The following is a 20,042-nucleotide window of genomic DNA, read 5'->3' as shown; positions in this document are numbered from 1 at the left end:
CACACACACACAATCATCTGTAAAGACATCACCGCAGCGGTGTGGTAAATGAAAGAGCTGTTTCTCTGTTAATGACGCTCAGGTCTCTGTGGAGCAGCTTCCTCCTCAGGTGGACCAGGAGTCTTTAGAGATCGATGACTTCCTGGATAACTCACTGACAGGAAGCTCTTTTCTGATGTTGAATGGAATTCCTGGAGAGGTACGTTCAAATTCGGTTGGAGAGGAACATAACTGTGATTTCCACTGCTCCACAAACAGAAACCACTACTAACTAACTAACTAACTAACTAACTAAAACTATTATTTGTTTAAATTAAAATTAATTGTTTTTGTTTATGTTCTTTTATTTTATTTATTTTTATTTTTACTTTATATAAAGTATTTTTATATTTCTTAATTACCTTTATTTTTATAAAATGCATTTTTATATATATATATATATATTTATATTTATATTACATATATATATTATATATGTTCATTACATTTATTCATATATATATTCATATATCATAATATATATATATATATATATTATATATATATATATATATATATATTTCTTCATTTTTTAGAAATATTTATAATTTTTATATATTTATTTTATAAATATAAAAATTATATTAAATTATATATAAATAATCAATTAATTATTTATTTCAGTTTCTCTTTCTCTTCTTTTCACCTCTTCTACAATGTTTAATAATCTAGTTCTTTACTAAACCCTGGCATTGTCTACTACGAATATTGTTAATATAAGTTATTTTGGACAAAAGTGTTTGCTAAATAAATAAATGTAAGTGTGTGTGTATACATTTACATTACACTGATTGATGAATTTCATTAGACTCTCATTGTAGTACATGATTCTGTTTTGGACTGTTAATTAAAATAGCATTAATTGAAAGCAGCACATAATTACAATAATGTATAAATAATTTATAATACTTTTTGACTTTTTGATATAACCTTTATAACCAGAGACTTTGATGCCAGTGTATCAGTCATTCAAAGGGAGAATGCAATATATTTATATATATTTTTATTTATTCCGACAGAGACCCAGATGTGTTTCTCTCATACCTTTCATGAGGGTGCAAATTGAAATATGTTTGCCGAATACTTTGTTTGCATGTTCCAACTGATGCACAAAAACACAAAGGCTGAAAGAAACCTTCACGAAGACCTTCCTCTCATTATGTTTCTCAAAGTCATAGCTGATTTGTTTCCATTTCTTTGTGGTGCGGCATGAGGACACTAAATAAACTGGTTTGAAAATTAAAGTCTGAGTCTTGAAAGGTGCTTTTGTCGTCTTCATAACATGTAAATGTGCTGCAGTTGATTCCGTCACAGCGTCACCGAATGTGACATTTCCAGGCCGTTTTTTATTAAAATGCAAAACATGATGAACAGATTGACAGTCTGAAGAAGTATGAGGTACAAAACGGAGACAAGAAGCTTCATTTAGATTCCAGCCGTGAAATGTGAGAGGAGCGAATGTGAAGCACATCAGCATATATATATATATATATATATATATAAACACGTATCCTGAGATGAACTCTCTGAATCTGTTCCTGCAGAGGAATTCTCCTCTCTCTCCCTCCATCGCTCATCCTCTATCTCTCTGTCTCTCTCTCTCCATCTCTCTGTCTCTCTCTCTCTCCATCTCTCTCTCTCTCTCTCTCACTCTCTCTCTCTCTCTCTCTCTCTCTCTCTCTCTCTCTCTCTCTCTCTCTCTCTCTCTCTCGCTCTCTCTCTCTCTCTCTCTCTCTCTCTCTCTCTCTCTCTCTCTCTCTCTCTCACTGCAGACATGCTCAGAGGAGACCAACATTGACCTACCCACGCCGTCCACAAAGAGGTAAGCATAAGGTTACAGACAGCTAAAACACACCTCATTAAAGAGAGACCTGCAGAATGCAAAACATCCTTTACATCCAACACACAACAAATCCACAACTTAATGCAAGAATGAATAACTAGCCTAATTGAGTGAGAATGAACAAATGACTAAATGAGTCAATCAGTGTTGTTACTGTTAACTAAAACTATTCAAATTTGTTTTCATTCATTTAAAGGGGTCATATGATATTGCTAAAAAGAACATTATTTTGTGTATTTGGTGTAATGAAATGTTTTTATGTGGTTTAAGGTTAAAAAAACACTTTATTTTCCACATACTGTACTGTACATTATGTTTCTCCTCTATGCCCCGCCTTCTCGCTCTGAAAAGCGAGGTGTGCTGTGATTGGCCAGCTATACAGCGCATTGTGATTGGCCGAATGCCTCAAGTGTGAGACAGAAATGTTACGCCTCTTAACATATTGCGATGCCTTGTCCGGCCAGAGCGACAAAACAAAAAACATAAAACCATTATAAACATGATATAAACATGATTTCTAGTCGTGTCCTCTTTTGGAAGGCAAAAACAAAGCAGTTTAGTTTTCTCAACGAAACAGCGTCACACAGAGACCGGAGGCCTAGAGTGAGCCGCGGTCTAGAGTGAGCAGAGGCGAGCGGCTTGAGAACAGTGCGGCAAGCGAATCAGACTGAATCTCTGCTGTAGTCTTCAGGGGTGGAGCATTCCTGACTGTGATTGGCCGGATGTGTTGACCGACCCGTCTGTGGAGATGGGGCCGGTGTTCCCGCCTCGGCTAAAGAGAGGTCAGGGCAGCAGACATCTGGGTGTGGACATCCCCTTCAGTCCCGACGAGGAGGACACCGTCTGTGACATCAGGAACAAATACTTCTCCTCTTCAGGTGACACACTGCCCTCTTTCCTCTCCTGTACCTGTGTTTATTTTTTGCACACTTGGTATGTATTCAGTGCATGTGTCAGAAGAATAGAGATGGTTGTTGACTGGATGCTGGTTTTGATTGTCAGATGAGGATTTAATCAAGCGCATTCTGGCCGATGGACAGCTGCTGTCACAGACGGACAGTGACATGGGTGATCTGTAAGTCACGTGCAGTTTCTCATCTGTTCTTCAGGGTGTCTGTAGATCCTTAAAAAGTATTCAAATGTCTTAAATTCATTCTTTTGAAAAGGTAAGCCTACAAGATGTCTTGAACAGCACAGAAAATAACTTGAACAGCATCCACAGAGGTCTTATTTGATGCTTGGAAAATAAGAAAAGTTTCATTAAGATGAGATTTAAAAAAAAAATTTTTTATTAATATTGACTGGGAAATTTCAGATGCACACAAAGGTAGCAAAGTCAATAAAATGAAATATTTTAATAAAACAAATATGAAGGACATGAAATAATATAAAAATGATGTGTAAAAAGCTGATTATTATATTATACTGGATGGATTTAGGGCAGCATGCATGTGAATGAAATGGCATCAGATTCATCCTAAATTTGGTTGTTGTTCTTTAGCGCTCAGCTTGTTTGTTGTCTTTCAGTTGCATGAACACCTCATTAATAATTCTGTTTAAACACTTTTTAATAACAAATACAATATCATTCAAAAGTTTTTTTCTTCTTTTTTTTAATGTTTTTGAAAAGTCTCTTATGGTTGCATTTTTTTTTCTTTTTTTTTTTAATCAAAAATACAGTGAACCCAGTAATATTGTGATATATTATTACAATTTAAATTATCAGTCATCATTGGTGCACAATTATTAATAATGGTTCTTATACTGTATGTTTAAAGTTTTTCGTTATTTATTATTTTTGTGGAAAGTGAGAGACTTTTTCAGGATACTTTGATGAATAGAAAGTTCAAAAGAACAACATTTATTTGAAATAGAAATCTTTTATAACATTATGAATGTCTTTACTGTCACTTTTGATCAATTTAATGCGTCCTTGCTGAATGAAAGTTGTTTGTGTTTAGCTCCAGTATATTCGGTGATAAAACAGAGGTGATTCTGCTGCAAAAGATGAATGAACCTGTTCCGTGTGCAGCATTTAGACGAGACCCTCCCAAAACTGCCTTTACATCACGCACAGGTAAACACATATACACACACACACTCTCTCTTCTAAAACCACTTTTACCTCAGAAACAGACACAAACAGCTGAACGTCTCTCTCTCTATACGTCTCAGTGGTGACGGATGTGTGTAAGCCCAGGCCGTTTCCTCCTCTGTGTGGATTGGCTGCTCTGTGGGCCAGCTGGGTGGGGCTTATCCTGTCCAGCAGCCTATCAATGTGGTTGGGGCGGAGCTTCAGCGAGGGCGTGGCTCTGATGTGGCTCATCTCCTGCATTGTCAGTTTCCTGTCATCATTCCTCCTTCTCGAACCTCTGAAGGTACATGCACACATGACAGCGGTTTACACACCTAACCATAAAGCACAACCTCTTAGAGAGGATTTTCACACTTTGTGAAGCTTTTGGTATTGATCTGAGTTTTTTTTTGACATTTGACTATATTTTTGGTTGGTTTGAAAGCTCTTCTTTGAGCTCCAGTTGTTACCAGCAAACCTGTTTTTTTTTTTTTTTTCAGGAGGGATAAATTAATCAATATGACATTTCAAATAATCTGATTTGAAGTAACGCTCATCATCATTGAAGTTGTCTTCCAAGGTTCAGCGAGCTTTGTAGTTTTAGTAGTGTCTTTAAAAGATGTGTAGAAAAAATAAATGTTAATAACACAAATAAACACTGGAGTAATGATACTGTGTGAAATTAGTTTCACTTATTTCTTTCAGGCAAAACTTTGGCAAGCCAAAATTGTCAGAGTTTGTCTTGACAAACTTTTCAGTTTAATGATTATTATTATAAATTTCTAATTAAAATGAATAAATATTAGCATGTAACAAATTTGGATTTGTTATTATTATTATTTAAATGAATAATATATTAATTAAATTTGATTATTTGTATTTATATCAATATTATGAATTTTAAATATCCATAATATTCTTATTAGTACTGATATCAATATGAATGTTAAATGCATTTACTTGTCTATTAATATTTTTAATGTTGATATTCATAAATATTTGCATTTACTCATGTGGATAACAGATGAACACTGAAATAATGAGACAATAAGTTTTACATTTTCTTTTTTTTTCTTTTTTTAAATGAATATTAATATTATTTTCTAATTAATTTCTAAATAAAGTTATACTAATAAATATTAAAATATATTAAATGCCTTATTATACTTAATGTATATTATATATATATATATATATATATATATATATATATATATATCTTTTGTTAATTATTATTTATAATGCATAGTTAAATTGAATCAATATTATTATTATTGATAATAATATGAAAAATTATAATAAATATTTACATCTTTTTTTTAATATTAATATTTATTAATGTGTATAACTATAAATAACTAACTTACGTGGATGACAGATAATGAATTAAGTTGTCCTGGAAATATGAAGATGAAGATGAAGAGTGAGAAAGTTTCATGTGCAGATGTGTTGGCTGATTCTGCTCTGTGTGTGTGTGTGTGTGTGTGTGTGTGTGTGTGTGTGTGTGTGTGTGTGTGTGTGTGTGTGTGTGTGTGTTCAGGTGTTGTTGGAGAGTGTGTATTTCTCTCTGCTCGTGGGCCGTCTGAGAGCTGAAGAGCAGGATGTGCTGGTGGACTGTCCGCGCGTGGAGAGAGTGGTTCAGCGGATCCCGCGAGTGAGGCCTCCGCAGGGGTTCGCTCTCTCACAGGCCCGAGAGGAGGCACGCAAGGTCCGCCTGCTGCACACCATGCTGAAGGTACAGCAGTCACAGCGCTGGAAAGTCTGATTCGTTTCAGTCAACAGTGAATTACAGCTTCATTTCAAAGTTTATAAATCGGTCAAAGCGCAATAGTTTTCCTAGAAGTCCTTTGTTAGCTTCGACACCAGCATTAGTCCATATAATAAAGCCATTGAAGACATCTTTGTCACGCTTGACAGCCGCCATCCATACTGTGCTCCATTAACATCGCTGGGATTGCTAGGTTGTGATTTGAAACAAAGGACTTCGAGGAAAACTCTGATTGGCTGTTGAACAGGAAAGGGCTTTTCATTAGACTCTCTGAGGCTTGATTGACGTGTGTTTGACAGAACAGTGGGTGTCTGAATAATAGATGTGTTTTGTGTCGGATCTCCAGGGTTTCCTGCTCTACATGCTGTTCCTGCTGGTGGTTTTACTGCTCAACTACTCCGACTCGGCCAAAGACGCCCATCGCCGACGACTTCACACTCAACTGCAGGAGCACTTTCTCACAGAACACTTTAACAATATCAGCAGGTACCAAACACACACACACACACACACACATACACAAATGTAGCTCATTCAGCTTCACAAACAAATACAGGGGATAGACTAGAGATTAAAGACTGTTCTGACTATGTAAGCTTTTTTTCTGACTGTAAGGCCAACATTTTGAAGAGTTTTCAACAAGTTTAAACTTTTTAGACATCTTTCCTGTTCTTATGCATTTTAATGTAATTTGATATCAATCAGTATTTACATTTTAATTTTAATTAGCATTTTTGCTGAGTAATAATGTATTTATTAATTATCATTCATAATTAGTGTTTTGATATTAATTATTGTCACTTATTGGTATTATAAATTATTTTGAATATTGATCATATTAATAGCTGTATTTATATCAGCATGAAAATGAATAACTATTAATATTTATGCTGATATTAATATTTATTCATGTGAATATTCATAAATAAAAGCATTTATAAATACTATTAAACATTAATATTGGTCTTAATAATATTAGTATTAAAATAACAAAACTGTAAGTTATTTTTCTGCACACAAGCTGTCTTGGTTACGTGAACACAAAAGTTATTTCAGATGCGGAAACAAACATATATTTTTAGGAAACCATGCACTGCTGAATCCTGCCTAACAGGACACTCTCACAGTCTTTCTATGTTGTTTAGTTTTTCTTGTTCACTGCTTGTTCTGTCGGGTCAGACTCTGTATCTGACAGAAGTGTGTATGTGTGTGTTGATGTATCATATCAGAGGGAGGTGAGCTGACAGTATGTTGACGTAGTGTTTTCAACAGGTGGATACTGGTTCACACCACGAGCCTCTCTGAGCGTCACAGACCGTTTGTTACAAAAACACACACACACACACACACACACGTCTCTAACTTGTCTGATCTTCTGTCTGCAGACGTGAGGATGTGTGGGCGTGGCTCTCAGACTCCCTGTTACCACGGTTACTGGATGGACCCGACCTGATGGAGAAGACGGGCAGTCTGCTGATAGGCCGCCCCCGCCTCAGACAGCTGAGAGCTCAGCCAGGTGCTCAACCAGCACATAAACACAGTTGCCTGACAAAAATAATATATAAATATATTATGATAAATAGCAGCGGTAACCAAGGAAACGCTGTATCACTGCTGTTCCATAAGCGCCACCTGCTGTCAGAGAGTGAAACTTATTCTTTAGTGGTAATTCATTATATAAATGGCTATTTAATTAATGGGAGTTTAAGAAGAAAATCAAAGGCAACAGTGAATGATCAAATGCTGAGTGTGTAAGAAGAATGTTGTTGTTTCAGGAAAGCATTATGTACATGAATGGCTCATTTTAATGCTTTCTTACCTTTTTTATGCTCCTGGATTTGTATAAGGCTGTATAAAGAACGTGTGCGCAATTTCATTCCTGTCATTGAGAGGTCAGCACTCGCAGATGGATGAAATGTTCTTTCATTTTCCCAGGAACATTGAGAGCGACGAAGTGTTCAAGCAGCGATAATGTCAGACTGAGACAGAGTATTTCATCTCTGACTGATTTGATTTTGATTTCTGAATTGATTTTTCATCTAAGACACACATATTTATATAAGCTAGATGAGTAACAGGTTCAGAATACACTTCAATGACAAACAAATTTTGTTAATTGAAATTTTCACTAAATACATTCTTTGGAAACGAATGGATGGATTACTCATGACCTTTTCCCCCCATCTTTCTTGCTGTCTTCCAGAATGCCCCGTCATTGGCTATTTTCCAGCAGCCTCTTGGTTTGGGTGTGTCTCGGCCACATGGGCGGAGTCAGCCTCAGGATTGACGCAGAACTGGAGTATTAGTACAGCTGAGAGCAGTGGGTAAGAGATACATGATGCGTTTGTCTTCTTTTTTGTCAAACTGAAAATCTCAGAATACATTACACAAGAGTGAACTGTCAATTGTGAAAACCACAAGATGAACATTCAGTTCATTCAACTGGGAAAAGGCTATTTAATCTAAAAGATTGACGAAGTTTTGTTCTTACATGACAACACTTTTAAAACTGTTGTCTTGTCATCCAAATTTGGCTTATGTATTGAAAAACAAGGGTCAAATAAACTGGAGCCTGTCAGGCTGCTGGATCAGTATCCGTTCAGTCTGTACAGATCTCTAAATGAATAAATCATGACCCAGGCTGGTCTTGGATCAGGTCTTCTGGTTCAGCGGTTGTCTTTGTTTCCACCTGTGCTCTGAAGCCTCGTCCACATGTCAGTGAGATTCTCATGCGGTTCTGATGTGTGTGTAGTGTGTGGCACTGGGGGCAGGTGTCTGTCTACAGCAGCACTGGATTCGTGCAGGATCTCAGCAGGACCATGCAGGACTCTAGAGCTCTGCTCAAACAACTCAACACACACCAGTGGCTCGACCCGCTGTGAGTATAACCTCACACACAGGCACTGATATATACAGCCAGTATATACTAATCAGTGAGGAGATGCTCAACAAAAGACAGAAGAAGAAAGAGGAAATTGTTTTGGAGAAAAGTTGTTTTATATTGACTATTTATTGCACACTCATTTGCACAACACAATAGGCCTTTGAGGAAATTGATCAAAACAATTTCCTCAAACATAAGCTGTATAAATGTGCATAAATATATAAAACTGAACTGAGCAAAAAATTCAGTTACCACCAGTTATCATCAGTCATGTAATGCAATTTGGGTTTTTTTATCAATCATTTTTTTTGATTGCAAAATAAATTTTTTGTAAAACATGTTATATTATATTATGAATATTTTATTTGCTGATTTCTCAGTTATTGAATGGCACAAATATTAATACAGTATTTTATATTCCAGTAGAGTAATTGACTAAAGTGAAATATCCAGACCGTCCTCTGATGTTTTGCGTTTGTGTTCAGGACCAGGGCTCTATTCGTGGAGTTTCCCCTCTATAACATCAACACCGATCTGTTGGCCGTCTTTACGTTCCTGCTGGAGTTTCCTGTATCTGAGCATGCTCAGTTGAGTCTGGACCTCAAAACCTGCAGCCTTCACACGCTAAGTCATGGCATGGACCTTCCCCTGTTCCTGACGGTAACCGTCAGCCAATCACAAAACACTCAACTGATCTCATTATTTAATTAATTTTTGCTGTCTGAAAAAAGACTGGGCTCATTAAGTTCTCTCTTTCTCTCACAGCTCCTCCTGCTGGTCTTCGTGATCTATTTTGCTGTACGTGAAGGTGTGGTTGCTTGGAAACAGGGCTGTGGCTATTTCCTGCGTTTGTGGAATGTAGCAAGTGTTTGCAGTCTGCTGTTGGCGATTTGTGTCGCCATGCTACACCTGAGTCGCTCCGTACTGTCCGCTCACCAATGGGGGTTATTTCTACAACAACGGGACACTTTTATGGACTTCTTTCCTCTGGCTCAACAGAACCAGGTTCTAACCCAACTCAGCGCGAGTCTGCTCTTCCTGCTGATTCTCAAGGTGAGCAAATGGGAATCAAACCCATAGCATTGGTATTGTTAAAATGCCAGTTAATGCCAGTTAAACAGGTGAGTCTTCTGGGCCTCTGCTTCCCTCACTATGTTTACTAGATAACCAAAGCGTGAACTAGTATATAGTCCACTACCCGTTACTGAACAAAAAAAACTAAGAAGAAAACAAAAACTAACAACAAAGAACCCTGAATACCAAATTACTCAAAGAATCAACAAATGCACAAAAACCCAAATTAAACTATAATAAAAAAACAAAAACTGGTTTGCTCCAGAGAAGCATAGAGAGAGGAACCCGAGATTAGGAACAATGGGAATGAGAGAGAGAGAACGCCATTGTCGCCGCCAACGCCTGATTATCAGGAATCCCAAATGACATCACACAACTCCCACGAGTTGGAAATTCCCTCTAAACGCCACCTAGGGACTCAAAATAAATGTTACATAGATGTAACACATGCTCTACAGTTTGAGCTACAGAATGCCATGCCTTAATAAATGTTATAGCAAAGTCTCTACTAAAACTTTATCCTGTGCTTATACATATGGAATAGTGTGAATAGTAATAGTAATAGCTGAAGTTCAGAACTGATAACTAGAAGAATGAACCATTGTGCCTTTGAGCAAGGCACTTAACCTCAGGTTATTCCAGCGGGACTGTCCTGCTAATTATTTTTTACTGGACAACTAAATGAAAGCTACTGTATGCAGACACACATCTGCAATGTTAAAAATTCCCACTTCAAGTTCTTCTTCTGTACACAACAGGCCAGACATCTCTAAATATTTAAAGGTCCCATATTTCATATTGACAGCTAGTGGTCCGGTCCAAATTCAGAATATTGGAGAGTTGTTTCTCCTGCCCCCTCCTATTCAGGCTCGATACTCACGCAGGTTTCCAGATTGACCACACGCAAGAGGAACATGTGCAATCAACAATAGAAGGTGACAAGCCTCACATTGTAAGCTGCTGAGTTGATTTATATGCATTATAAAATGCCTCTAGTCTTAGAGCTTTCAGAAGGATGCTAAGGCTTTTTAGGTTGGGTAGAATCTGCAATTTCTGACCCAGTTGTTTGCTGGCTTCCATGGCCGCAGTACACTGTTTTCCACTAACTGTCTACCCAGTGTGTCAAAATACTACTGGGTAAATTTGCAGTGGAATCACAAAGACCAAAACAAAAACAAACATGCCAGCACGGAATGCACATTTTAAAGTAGAATAACTGGCTGTAGCATTGTTTTTCAGAGAAAAAGTTTTTAAACTTAGCAGGTTTCCTAAATATCTGCAAACATATAATGGTATTTTTATGCTTTAGTACAGTCAAAAAATTATAGACAGCACCTTTAATTCTGCAATAATTAATGGTATAAATATGCAAACCGGCGAGGCATTATTTATCACCCTTTTCATTTCTCTCTTTTTAGGCATCACACCAGCTGCGTTTCATGAGAGAATGGGGGGTTTTCGGGAGAACGCTAAGGAGATCTTTCTGGGAGCTGCTGACAGTTGCTGTCACTCTACTCGTGTTCCTGTTGGCATACTCACACACTGGACACCTGGTTAGGACACACACACATTCACTGATGCACTCCATCTGCAATATGATTAAAACTACTTGCGTTCATAATTCCTTGGTAAACAAACCTGTCAGTGTTTTTTTATGGAAAATTAATAACGCATTTCACCATGACGGGTGACTTATGCGCATCAGCAAATTTCCTACTAATGCAGAGGAAACGAGTATAATTAAAGACATTTATTAGAGGCATAAAGGACATGAGTTCATAAAAGCAGTACATCTCCTTGACGTCAGTCTGTGATTTATCTGAACTGAATGTTTGATAATAACTGTGCATATAGCAGTGTACGGGGACCTTGATTCTGCGTGAATTATACATTCCCTACAGAGGGAGGTAAAACTTGGTATGCTGAAGTGACCTTCTGTAAACCCAGCTGCATTAACTGGGTATTGTTATTAGTTGTTTAAGTCAAGAGTCACCATTGATGTTACTCATACAGAGGGATTTGAACAAACACACAAACCTAATGTATTAAACATCAGGGCATAACTTCTGCACTATTTGTGCTCAGGTCTTGTGGCTTGTTAGGGAGAGTTGTGCTTTAAATTTTTAAAGCAGGTGAAAAATACCATAGACCAGAGTATTATAGAGATTTGTGGTGGGCTTTTTTGACTTGAGAGAGAAAATGATGTCTCTCACTCACCTAGAATACTTAATGGGTCAATTATGAGCCATTAGTGAACATTTTATATCCATTAAAAGCAGTCTGTTCTGATCAATAATTTAATACTTCTTTTCTGGATTTAGACCAGAACCATATTCATAAAAAGTTTAGCAAAATCTTAAAACAAGCACTGTCTCTTTTCCCCCTTTAGCTTTTCCACTCGGTCATGGAGGGCTATGGAACTGTTAGCTCTACTTGCTTGAAGTTACTAGGCTCTAGTGGGCGTGGATTGTTGTCATTGCGACCGGACAGTGGCTCCTCCCTGTGTTCTGCTTCCTGTTTCATCTTCCACATTAGCTTCACTCTCCTCCGACTTGTTTTGCTGTGGCTTTTGATCTCGGCGTTGCTAAGGAACTATCATCGGGCAAGGGCGGAACTGTACCGACCAGCCGTTGACCTGCAGGACTATGAAATGGTGGAGTTGTTCCTGAGACGCCTCAAAATGTGGATGGGGCTCAGCCGTGCTAAAGAGGTGTGTTTACTGCCATAATACCCAAGATTCCCTGCTCTGTTATACAATAAAAGTTTTTACCAATGTAGCGTGTCTTGAATTAGGTCTTCTTGCAAGTATCTGATGTTTTATGAACTCTTCGTAGGTTTACAGAATAACAAACTTGACCAAACATAACCAAAACTGAATAGCTCAATTATCCACTAATCCAATTTTCCCTTCTGTAGATTGATAGTACATTAGTAGATGCTTCTAATCCAAAGCTAGATTCCCCCTGAAACACAGTTTCTTGATAAAGCGGGATCATAGTAACTCTAGTTGTGGCATAATGGTTAAAGCTCAGGTTGTGTAGATGGTTGCTGGTCAAGCACTCCAAAGAACGAGCCATGAACTGTTAACATTATGATCTTGAGGGCACCTATGCTCCCTGGGGATCGTCTTTATAAAAGTTTCTAGTAAGTTGCTTTGGATAAATAACTACTTGCTTCTTACCAACTCTCTAGTATGCTGAGTTACCAGTCCTCCAGATTGAACTTTCATCCCATACCTTTGCTCTTTAAATACCACTTGTCTTGACCCTGCATCCCTTTCTTCCCCGACAGTTCCGGCACAAGGTGCGATTTGAAGGTATGGAGCTCCCTCCTTCACGTTCCTCGTCAACTAGTGACTGCAAGTCCTTGTGTCTTCCTCCTCTGGACACTCCTGAGGCTCCCCCAACCCCCGACAGTGTTGACGGAGGGTCTGAGGCCTCCTGGCGGCCCACATCCAGCAGCCCTTGTAGTCTGGCTGAAGCCCCAGGTCTGGGACTAGGCCTCACAGGCCTTGGGGTGATAGTTGGAGGCCAAGGCTGGAAAGAGAAAGCCGAGATGGAGGCAACACTCCGCAGAATCCTCCCAGCTTTCGATGCTTTGCTTCTGCAGCTGGACCGGGTCACCCACACCACAGAGGAACTGTATCGAACAGAGTGCCACCTAGAGATGCTGGTGAGGAAGAGTAGGCAAGGCAGAGGGGTGCGCTGCCACAGAAGTCTGGAGTCTGCAGGACAGAAGAGACATAGATACAAGGGGACAGACAGGAGCATACAAGTGGCTGAGAGTAGTAAATATCCCCTGAGAACTGAAATAAGTGCATCTGCGTCAGAGAGAAATCTTAATAAGAGAGATCGAAGATCAAGGAAATCAAACACGTTCCCACAAATCAAAAGTGATCTGCCCACAAGCATCAATAAGGTGGACTTGAGTCCCCACAGGACTGATAGTCTCCAAAAGGGTCAAGAAACCCCTGGTACTGTGGTGACAGATGTTGGCATGACTGAGAAAGACCCCCACAAGGTGGATTCAGGTCCCTGCAAAGCAAATACACCTGAGGGGAACTGTAGTCCACCCAGAGGCCAAAAGGCTGACAAAGCTTCTCATAAAGTAAAAGGAAACTTCAACAAGGTGGACCCAAATTTACAAAGGGATTCTGAGGTTGCTGGCTGTGCCAGCAAACCTGTCCCTACCCCTGTTCTCACTCCAGCATCTGCTTCCTCAGCTGCTCCTGTTTCTGGCATAAGTAACCCCGTACCGATCCCTCGATCCCACGGGTGGATTCCTCCCAGCAACAGTGAGAACCTTCCATCCAGTGTATTCCGGCACCCTGCACACACTACTACAAATCCCACCCGCAAACGCAAGCACAAACCTCCCCCACTTAAAAACAAGGTGCACCCCAACACAGACAGACCTATCTCAGGACACCCCAAACCTTGAGATCCCAAGGTTCCCACAGTTGGTACACAAGTAATAGGCAGGAATTAGGAATTGAGTCATAAGGCTTAGGAACTCAAGGAATGTTGACGCTCAAGGATTATATCTTTTCAAGAAAAAGGAGGACCTGGCGACAGCAGGTTTTGTAACCAGGCCCTCAAGAAGAGTGAAAGCAATACTAGTTGCTTAATACCAGATAGTACACCTCAGCCTTAAGTTTCAACCCACATGTCTTTCGATTGGTAACGCCTAACTAGAAGTCTCAAAATGGAAATTGGGTGCAGGTCACCATGGTTTCTACAATCTTTAAGAGGTTCCACTTGATGCAAGATGCCCTTTTCCTTCCCCTCTCGCAGTGACCTCAAGTCCAACCTCTTGACCCTGGTGGTCAACTGGGTTGAAACCGACAAGAGCACACCTTGTGCTGTCACAGTACAGAACAAACTCTTGAAAGAGACAATGAAGGACTACAACAGCATGCCTGTTGATGCAGGATGACTAAAGCTTGATGGTATTTGTTGTACAATGTTTTTAGTTATGTTTGATGAATTGTGATCTTTTTTTTGTATTGTTGTTGAAGGAAGCTATATTAAGGTCATGGGTGTATGTATTGCCCATCGATGCAGAATAGGCTCAGCTTATTCAAAAAGGGCTCACACTGACGAACTTGCACACATACAGACATAAAAACACCTAGACATGCAGGTAAATATTTGATGCCATTACATAAATATTGAGCTATGCTTTGAGGTACTTATGCATAATTCATGCTTTTTAATATAATGGCATATTGCGAAAAATAGACAAAAACATATCAGAAAATATATGGACTTGTATGATTTACTCACCTACATTTGTACACTCACACTAACATACTTCAGAAGAGGCCATCAGGGTGCTAAACAACTAGTAATCCTCAGGATTTCAAATATATTTCTCTGACATAATTGCATGTCAGCCCCATTCAGACGTTTCTCAGAGGGAAACAGACCAGAGGGCAAGTGAGAGTATCAAATTAGAATGAAAACTGAGAGAAAGGGAAGTGTGTAAGAAAGTGTGAATTTAAAAGGAGACAAAAAATTGGGATAAGTTAATAGTAGGACATGAAATGTTAAGTGAAGTAAGAAAAATGTTAAGAGATCATTGAGACAAAGGTATGTCCCTCATTCAAGCACAACTCCCAGAATTCTCTGTATGGGGATATGTTCTTCCAGCAGGTAAAAACAATGTTCCATAAAGCATTATTATTGTAAGAAGTTTGTTAATGAATGAAAAACCAGCTTATGATAAATGGAAGTATGTTTGTTGCTGCCTTCTATGATATTTTGAGTCTAATTTAAAAAGCACTTTGTATTGAAGTTGTAATATGAATGATTGTGATGGCATCAGTGTGATTAGATTGAATGTGTTATGGAAAATGTTTTGCAGAAATAATCAAATAAGCTTGGTGCGAACATAAGAGATAGTTACGACAGCATTACTCTCCATATAACTTTGCCAAAGCTTGCTACTCAAGTAACAAGATTAACTTAAGTTTCTTTTGAACTTAGCACTTTATTTCAATGTCAAGCTTTAGTGCTTTGCCATATTTAAACTAGTATGTAATATTTCTTCACATACGGCTTTCCAGAACTATTCTCTTTGAGTATTATACATGAGCTGCATCAGGATAGTAATTACCATTGATTTTCCTGTATTTGTTTTTACAGTATGTTGATTTAATGTCTCTTGTGAAGTACTAAATTGTTGTTTACCGTGATGATGCTCAGGGACCCTCTTTTTTAAACCCAAACCAGGATTTTGTTTGTTTGTTTGTTTGTTGTTGTTTTTTTCCACTTTAATCAATATGTATTAAGGTCTCGTATAATGAAATTAGAGTAGTTGAGTGATTTGATGATTAGGTTATGCTTAAGCACTCAAAAATATCCACTACAGGGAATTTTGATTCTGTCAAAAGTCACTTCCACTACAGTAACGTTCTTATTCAGGCCATTCCAGATGAGTTTTTGAAAGGTCATGTTTATCTGTACATATTGGTGTGCCCTGATGTAAATATTGTTTTTGAGTTTGATTGCATTGTTTTAATCTCATTTGCCTAAACCGCACTGAGCAGAAATTTTTGTTTCGTTTTCAGTACACAAAATGAATCGCAGTATGCACACTCATTTCACACAAATGCTTCGCTGCATATTTCATTTCTCCCTGGCACTGGCCAAAGGAAAAAAAAAAATAAGACCCAAAAAGTATGAAAGCATTGCATTTTTTTGTAACATTTTCAACAGAACTACACACAGCACAAGCAGTCATTTTAAAATATAATGGCTTTTTAGTAGTTCTTTGCAGGATAGTACTGCTGCTGAGATATTTCATACTTTTAGAAGGTGTCATGAAAAATAAATCATTTCTGCCATTTCAATCCAGTCACAAGTGCCAAAACATACTTGCATGCAATATTGTAAAGTCTTAAATTGTTTTGTATTAAATGCTGAAGGTAATGTGTTGATTGCAGGTTTGCCATTTTGTGTTGTATTGTGCTGTTGTACTTGTAACATTGTAGCACTTCGCTTAACATGCTTTTGCACTTGACAAAGTCAAATAAAGAGTCTGACAGCTGAGAGTCTGTGTTTCCCCTGGGGCTTCAATTCAAGATATTGATTCAACCATTCTCTTGTCTTTCTAATCACAACTGAAAACTCATCTCCACCCAACACTACATCTTTTAGCTCCTCATGTTCAGGTTAAATGTTTGTCTGTTCTTGTTGATTTAGTAATAAGTAATGCAATACTTTTTAGAGAAAGCAATTAGTACAGTAATCTTATTACACTGTTAAAGAGTGGCTAGACATTAGTTACTTTTTTAGAGTAACTTACCCAACACTGATTGTGAAGGATATTTCACACTGTAATAAGGGCTTTTCATACTTGTCACGGGTTATCGTCGTTCTAAACCGCACTTTTAATTCACGTTTCACATTATAATTTAGAAGCGGTGTTAGCATGGCTTTTTACTTGGGTTTATGAAACCTTGCTCAGGAGAAGGGCTAGCAGAGAGTTGTACCAAACTTGTGCAGTTTTAAAAAACTTGCACTTGGCAGTAAATGAGGGCACGCAATGCTAGAGCCCTTAATCGCGTGCTGCGTTCATCCAATCAATGACACTAACACCACAATTATGCAAATAATAACCTTCACCCGGGATTTAGGAACTCAAAGTGTGAAATGTCAGTTTACGAATAGGATTAATTGTTAACAAAACCAATGAGTAAATTATGAGCAGTGTGAAAGATGAAATAAGCCAGGGTTAACTACTTCAGGTGTGAGAAGCCCTAGGTGTATTCTGCTCCATTGTAATCCAATAAAGGTGCTAAATATAAAAAAATAATCAATAGGAAACGCTGACCGAAATATATAGAGGTTTTACTCAAGAAAGTAGACTCTGAACAACAGCAGGATTTGTACATTTCAGTGTTTTATTTGGTAGTGAAGCGCACACACGTCTGATGCAGTCTACTGTACTAGCTTGTTGTACCATTATAAACTCATTAGATAAGCATTTACCAACAAACACAAAGAAAACAACAGGAAACAAGCAAAAAGATTGGATGGTTAATATTATAGACCATTTTCATATATTCAGAGAAAAACAACAAGAGAAAATGAGTGTGTGAACAAGTTTGTTCTAGAGAAAGAAACGTGTGGATGTAAATGTGCAGAAACACGAAAGCGTTAACCTTGTGCAATTTAGTCGTACTGCTAAAAATGGCACGTGATAATGCCAGTCCATCTTTCAGCAGACGGAGCAGCCCAATGTGAAATTCATTCCTACAATCACAGCAGTGAGTGACGCCGTATCCCGGCTGAACTGATCTCTTACTTCCTGTGGCACACTGGGTTGTTTTAAAGGTGATCAAATTTTGCTAACACCAAACCTCACAGCCCTCTGCATTCAGGAAAGGATTCATTCGTCTAGACTGATGGGAACGCAGCATCTATTGGTCTCAGTTAAAAACCCGTCATGGGTCTCTCACTAGACAAAGTCCGTGAAATCGTCGACGGTTGATACCAGCCTCTTCCTCTGGCCAGCATCCTGGTTTGGAGCAGCGCCGGAGGACTGGTGGGCGGGTTTATTCTGCATGGGGGCGTGGCTTTGGGTCAGAGAGATTCCGTGAGTGGGGCGTGACTGAATTTCTTCCTGAGCCTGTTGATTATGAAAACAGAGATATTTATAGTTAACATCCTCCAAGTAATATATATATATATAAATTGCATTCAGTGTATAGAGACTACCAATCAAAACTTTGTTAAAAAAAAATTCTCCTAACAATATTTCTAACAATATTTTTACTATCACTTTTCATCAGTTTAACGCATCCTTGCTGAAGTACTCATTTTTTACAAAAAAAGAAAAAAAATTACTCTATATAATATACACACACACACACACACACACATATATATATATATATATATGAGCTCTCGTACCCGTGTCCTGATCCTCTTGATATGTCTCAATCTTGCCAGCCATTTTGAAGCATAGGCGTCTGATGGGTTTGCTCTACACTGATGCACCAGCGATGCCATCTTTACAAGACAAGAAAGCAGATAAAACACTCATTTAAAAGGTTCAAATGCAATTGTTCATTCTCTAATATCACTGAGATATGTGACCACCTTCTGGATCATGACATATTTTCAAGCAAAATGATTTATCTTTCGGTTGTTGACTGGACTGTGAAAGCTGAGTGCTGTACACTGGAATACACTTTGAACTGGGATAGCAACATGGTGCCAAGATTGAAAATAAATTCCAAAACTAAAGTACTTTCTGTCTCCTAAAGTTCCTTGGTAACCATGGAAACAAGAAGTTAATATAATCCACCCCAAAATAGTCTGTGTCCCAGGTGAAACCTGAGTTCTGCGTTTATCCTCCCCTGACCTGCCGGCCATTTTCTGGCATGTGTTGCTAATTGGAGCCAGAGGCAGTGGGCCGCGCTCTACTGGAGCCTGCAGTGATTTGGAGGGTCTCAGAGGAAAGCGTGGGTGTGTGACTCATACCAAACAGCCTTATTACATAGTCTCAACTTATCACAGTAGGTGGGAAGAAAACTACTCCTGAAAAAAAAAGATTTATGCTAAACAGGCTGCGTGGTGAGAGAAACGGGCACCAAGATCTGTATGCGTCACACGCTTTCCTGTTTTTCCTGTTTTACAGCACTTTATTAGTGCTTTTTGTTAGGGCAAACATCGCACACGTTTTGCATCATAAATAAATGACAGATGATTTGCAGGAAAATAGCCCAAAAAATAAAATAAAAATAACCTTTACATAAAATACATTAAAAGACACTCCAACTAACCAAAATCAGGGATGTAAAAAAAAGTACTCAAAAAAATTAAACTTCAGTGAAAGTAGTGTGACATTTTGGTCAATTAAAAGTCTAAGTATCTAGCCAAAAACATATTTGAGTGAAAGTAAAAAAGAAGTATTAAAAATGTAAAAATGAGAAGAGTTTCTTGTTCGAGCATTTTAAATCATTTTCTCAATGCGAATGAATGAATCACATACTGTGTTGTACGACAGAAAGGTTATTTTTGCAAAGGATCAAATAGAACAAATAGAACTATGGAAGCTTGTTTTTACCTTGAAATAAAAAGGTAACTGCAACTTTTTCTCTCAATTTCTTTCATAATGTCTTCAAAAATTGTATTTTTTTGTGGAAATTGTGATATGTAATCTCAGGATTCAGACAAAAAAAAGTCAGATTTGTGACATGTAAACAGATTTATAAGAAAAAGAGACAATCACGCAATGCAAACTCAGTATTCTGAGAAAAAAAAAGACAGAATTGTGAGATGTAAAGTCAGAAATCCAAAAAAATAACAGAATCGTGAGATGGAAAGTCAGAATTCCAAAAAAAAAGATA

At 38.1% G+C, this 20,042-nt stretch overlaps 2 protein-coding genes across 10 annotated transcripts in view; one reads left to right on the top strand and one right to left on the bottom strand.

The window, feature by feature from the left end:
- LOC109108304 (polycystin-1-like) overlaps positions 1 to 16,736 on the top strand; it is a 77,776-nt gene extending 61,040 nt beyond the window's left edge. Inside the window, 16 exon segments of the mRNA XM_042763499.1 lie at positions 83 to 199; positions 1,812 to 1,861; positions 2,567 to 2,760; positions 2,885 to 2,957; positions 3,844 to 3,959; positions 4,058 to 4,260; positions 5,497 to 5,691; positions 6,071 to 6,210; positions 7,110 to 7,240; positions 7,928 to 8,048; positions 8,477 to 8,602; positions 9,094 to 9,268; positions 9,374 to 9,661; positions 11,101 to 11,235; positions 12,072 to 12,392; positions 12,974 to 16,736. Coding sequence (XP_042619433.1) covers positions 83 to 199; positions 1,812 to 1,861; positions 2,567 to 2,760; positions 2,885 to 2,957; positions 3,844 to 3,959; positions 4,058 to 4,260; positions 5,497 to 5,691; positions 6,071 to 6,210; positions 7,110 to 7,240; positions 7,928 to 8,048; positions 8,477 to 8,602; positions 9,094 to 9,268; positions 9,374 to 9,661; positions 11,101 to 11,235; positions 12,072 to 12,392; positions 12,974 to 14,122 — 3,534 coding nt within the window. The 3' untranslated portion in view covers positions 14,123 to 16,736.
- An 835-nt stretch (positions 16,737 to 17,571) lies between these two features.
- Positions 17,572 to 20,042, bottom strand: part of LOC109106409 (tuberin-like) — a 46,176-nt gene continuing 43,705 nt past the window's right edge. For 8 of the 9 annotated variants that reach the window (XM_042763508.1, XM_042763542.1, XM_042763548.1 and 5 more), the window contains 2 exons: positions 18,601 to 18,699; positions 17,572 to 18,316 (listed from right to left, as the gene is read on the bottom strand). In XM_042763508.1, coding sequence (XP_042619442.1) covers positions 18,146 to 18,316; positions 18,601 to 18,699 — 270 coding nt within the window. In that variant the 3' untranslated portion in view covers positions 17,572 to 18,145. The remainder of the gene's footprint in view (positions 18,317 to 18,600; positions 18,700 to 20,042) is intronic. The other variant, XM_042763556.1, reaches the window with a different exon arrangement.

Source organism: Cyprinus carpio, chromosome A1 (assembly GCF_018340385.1).
Source record: "Cyprinus carpio isolate SPL01 chromosome A1, ASM1834038v1, whole genome shotgun sequence".
Taxonomy (NCBI): Eukaryota; Metazoa; Chordata; class Actinopteri; order Cypriniformes; family Cyprinidae; genus Cyprinus; species Cyprinus carpio.
Note: the sequence above shows the minus strand (reverse complement) of the source record. Positions and strands in the feature narration are given on the sequence as shown.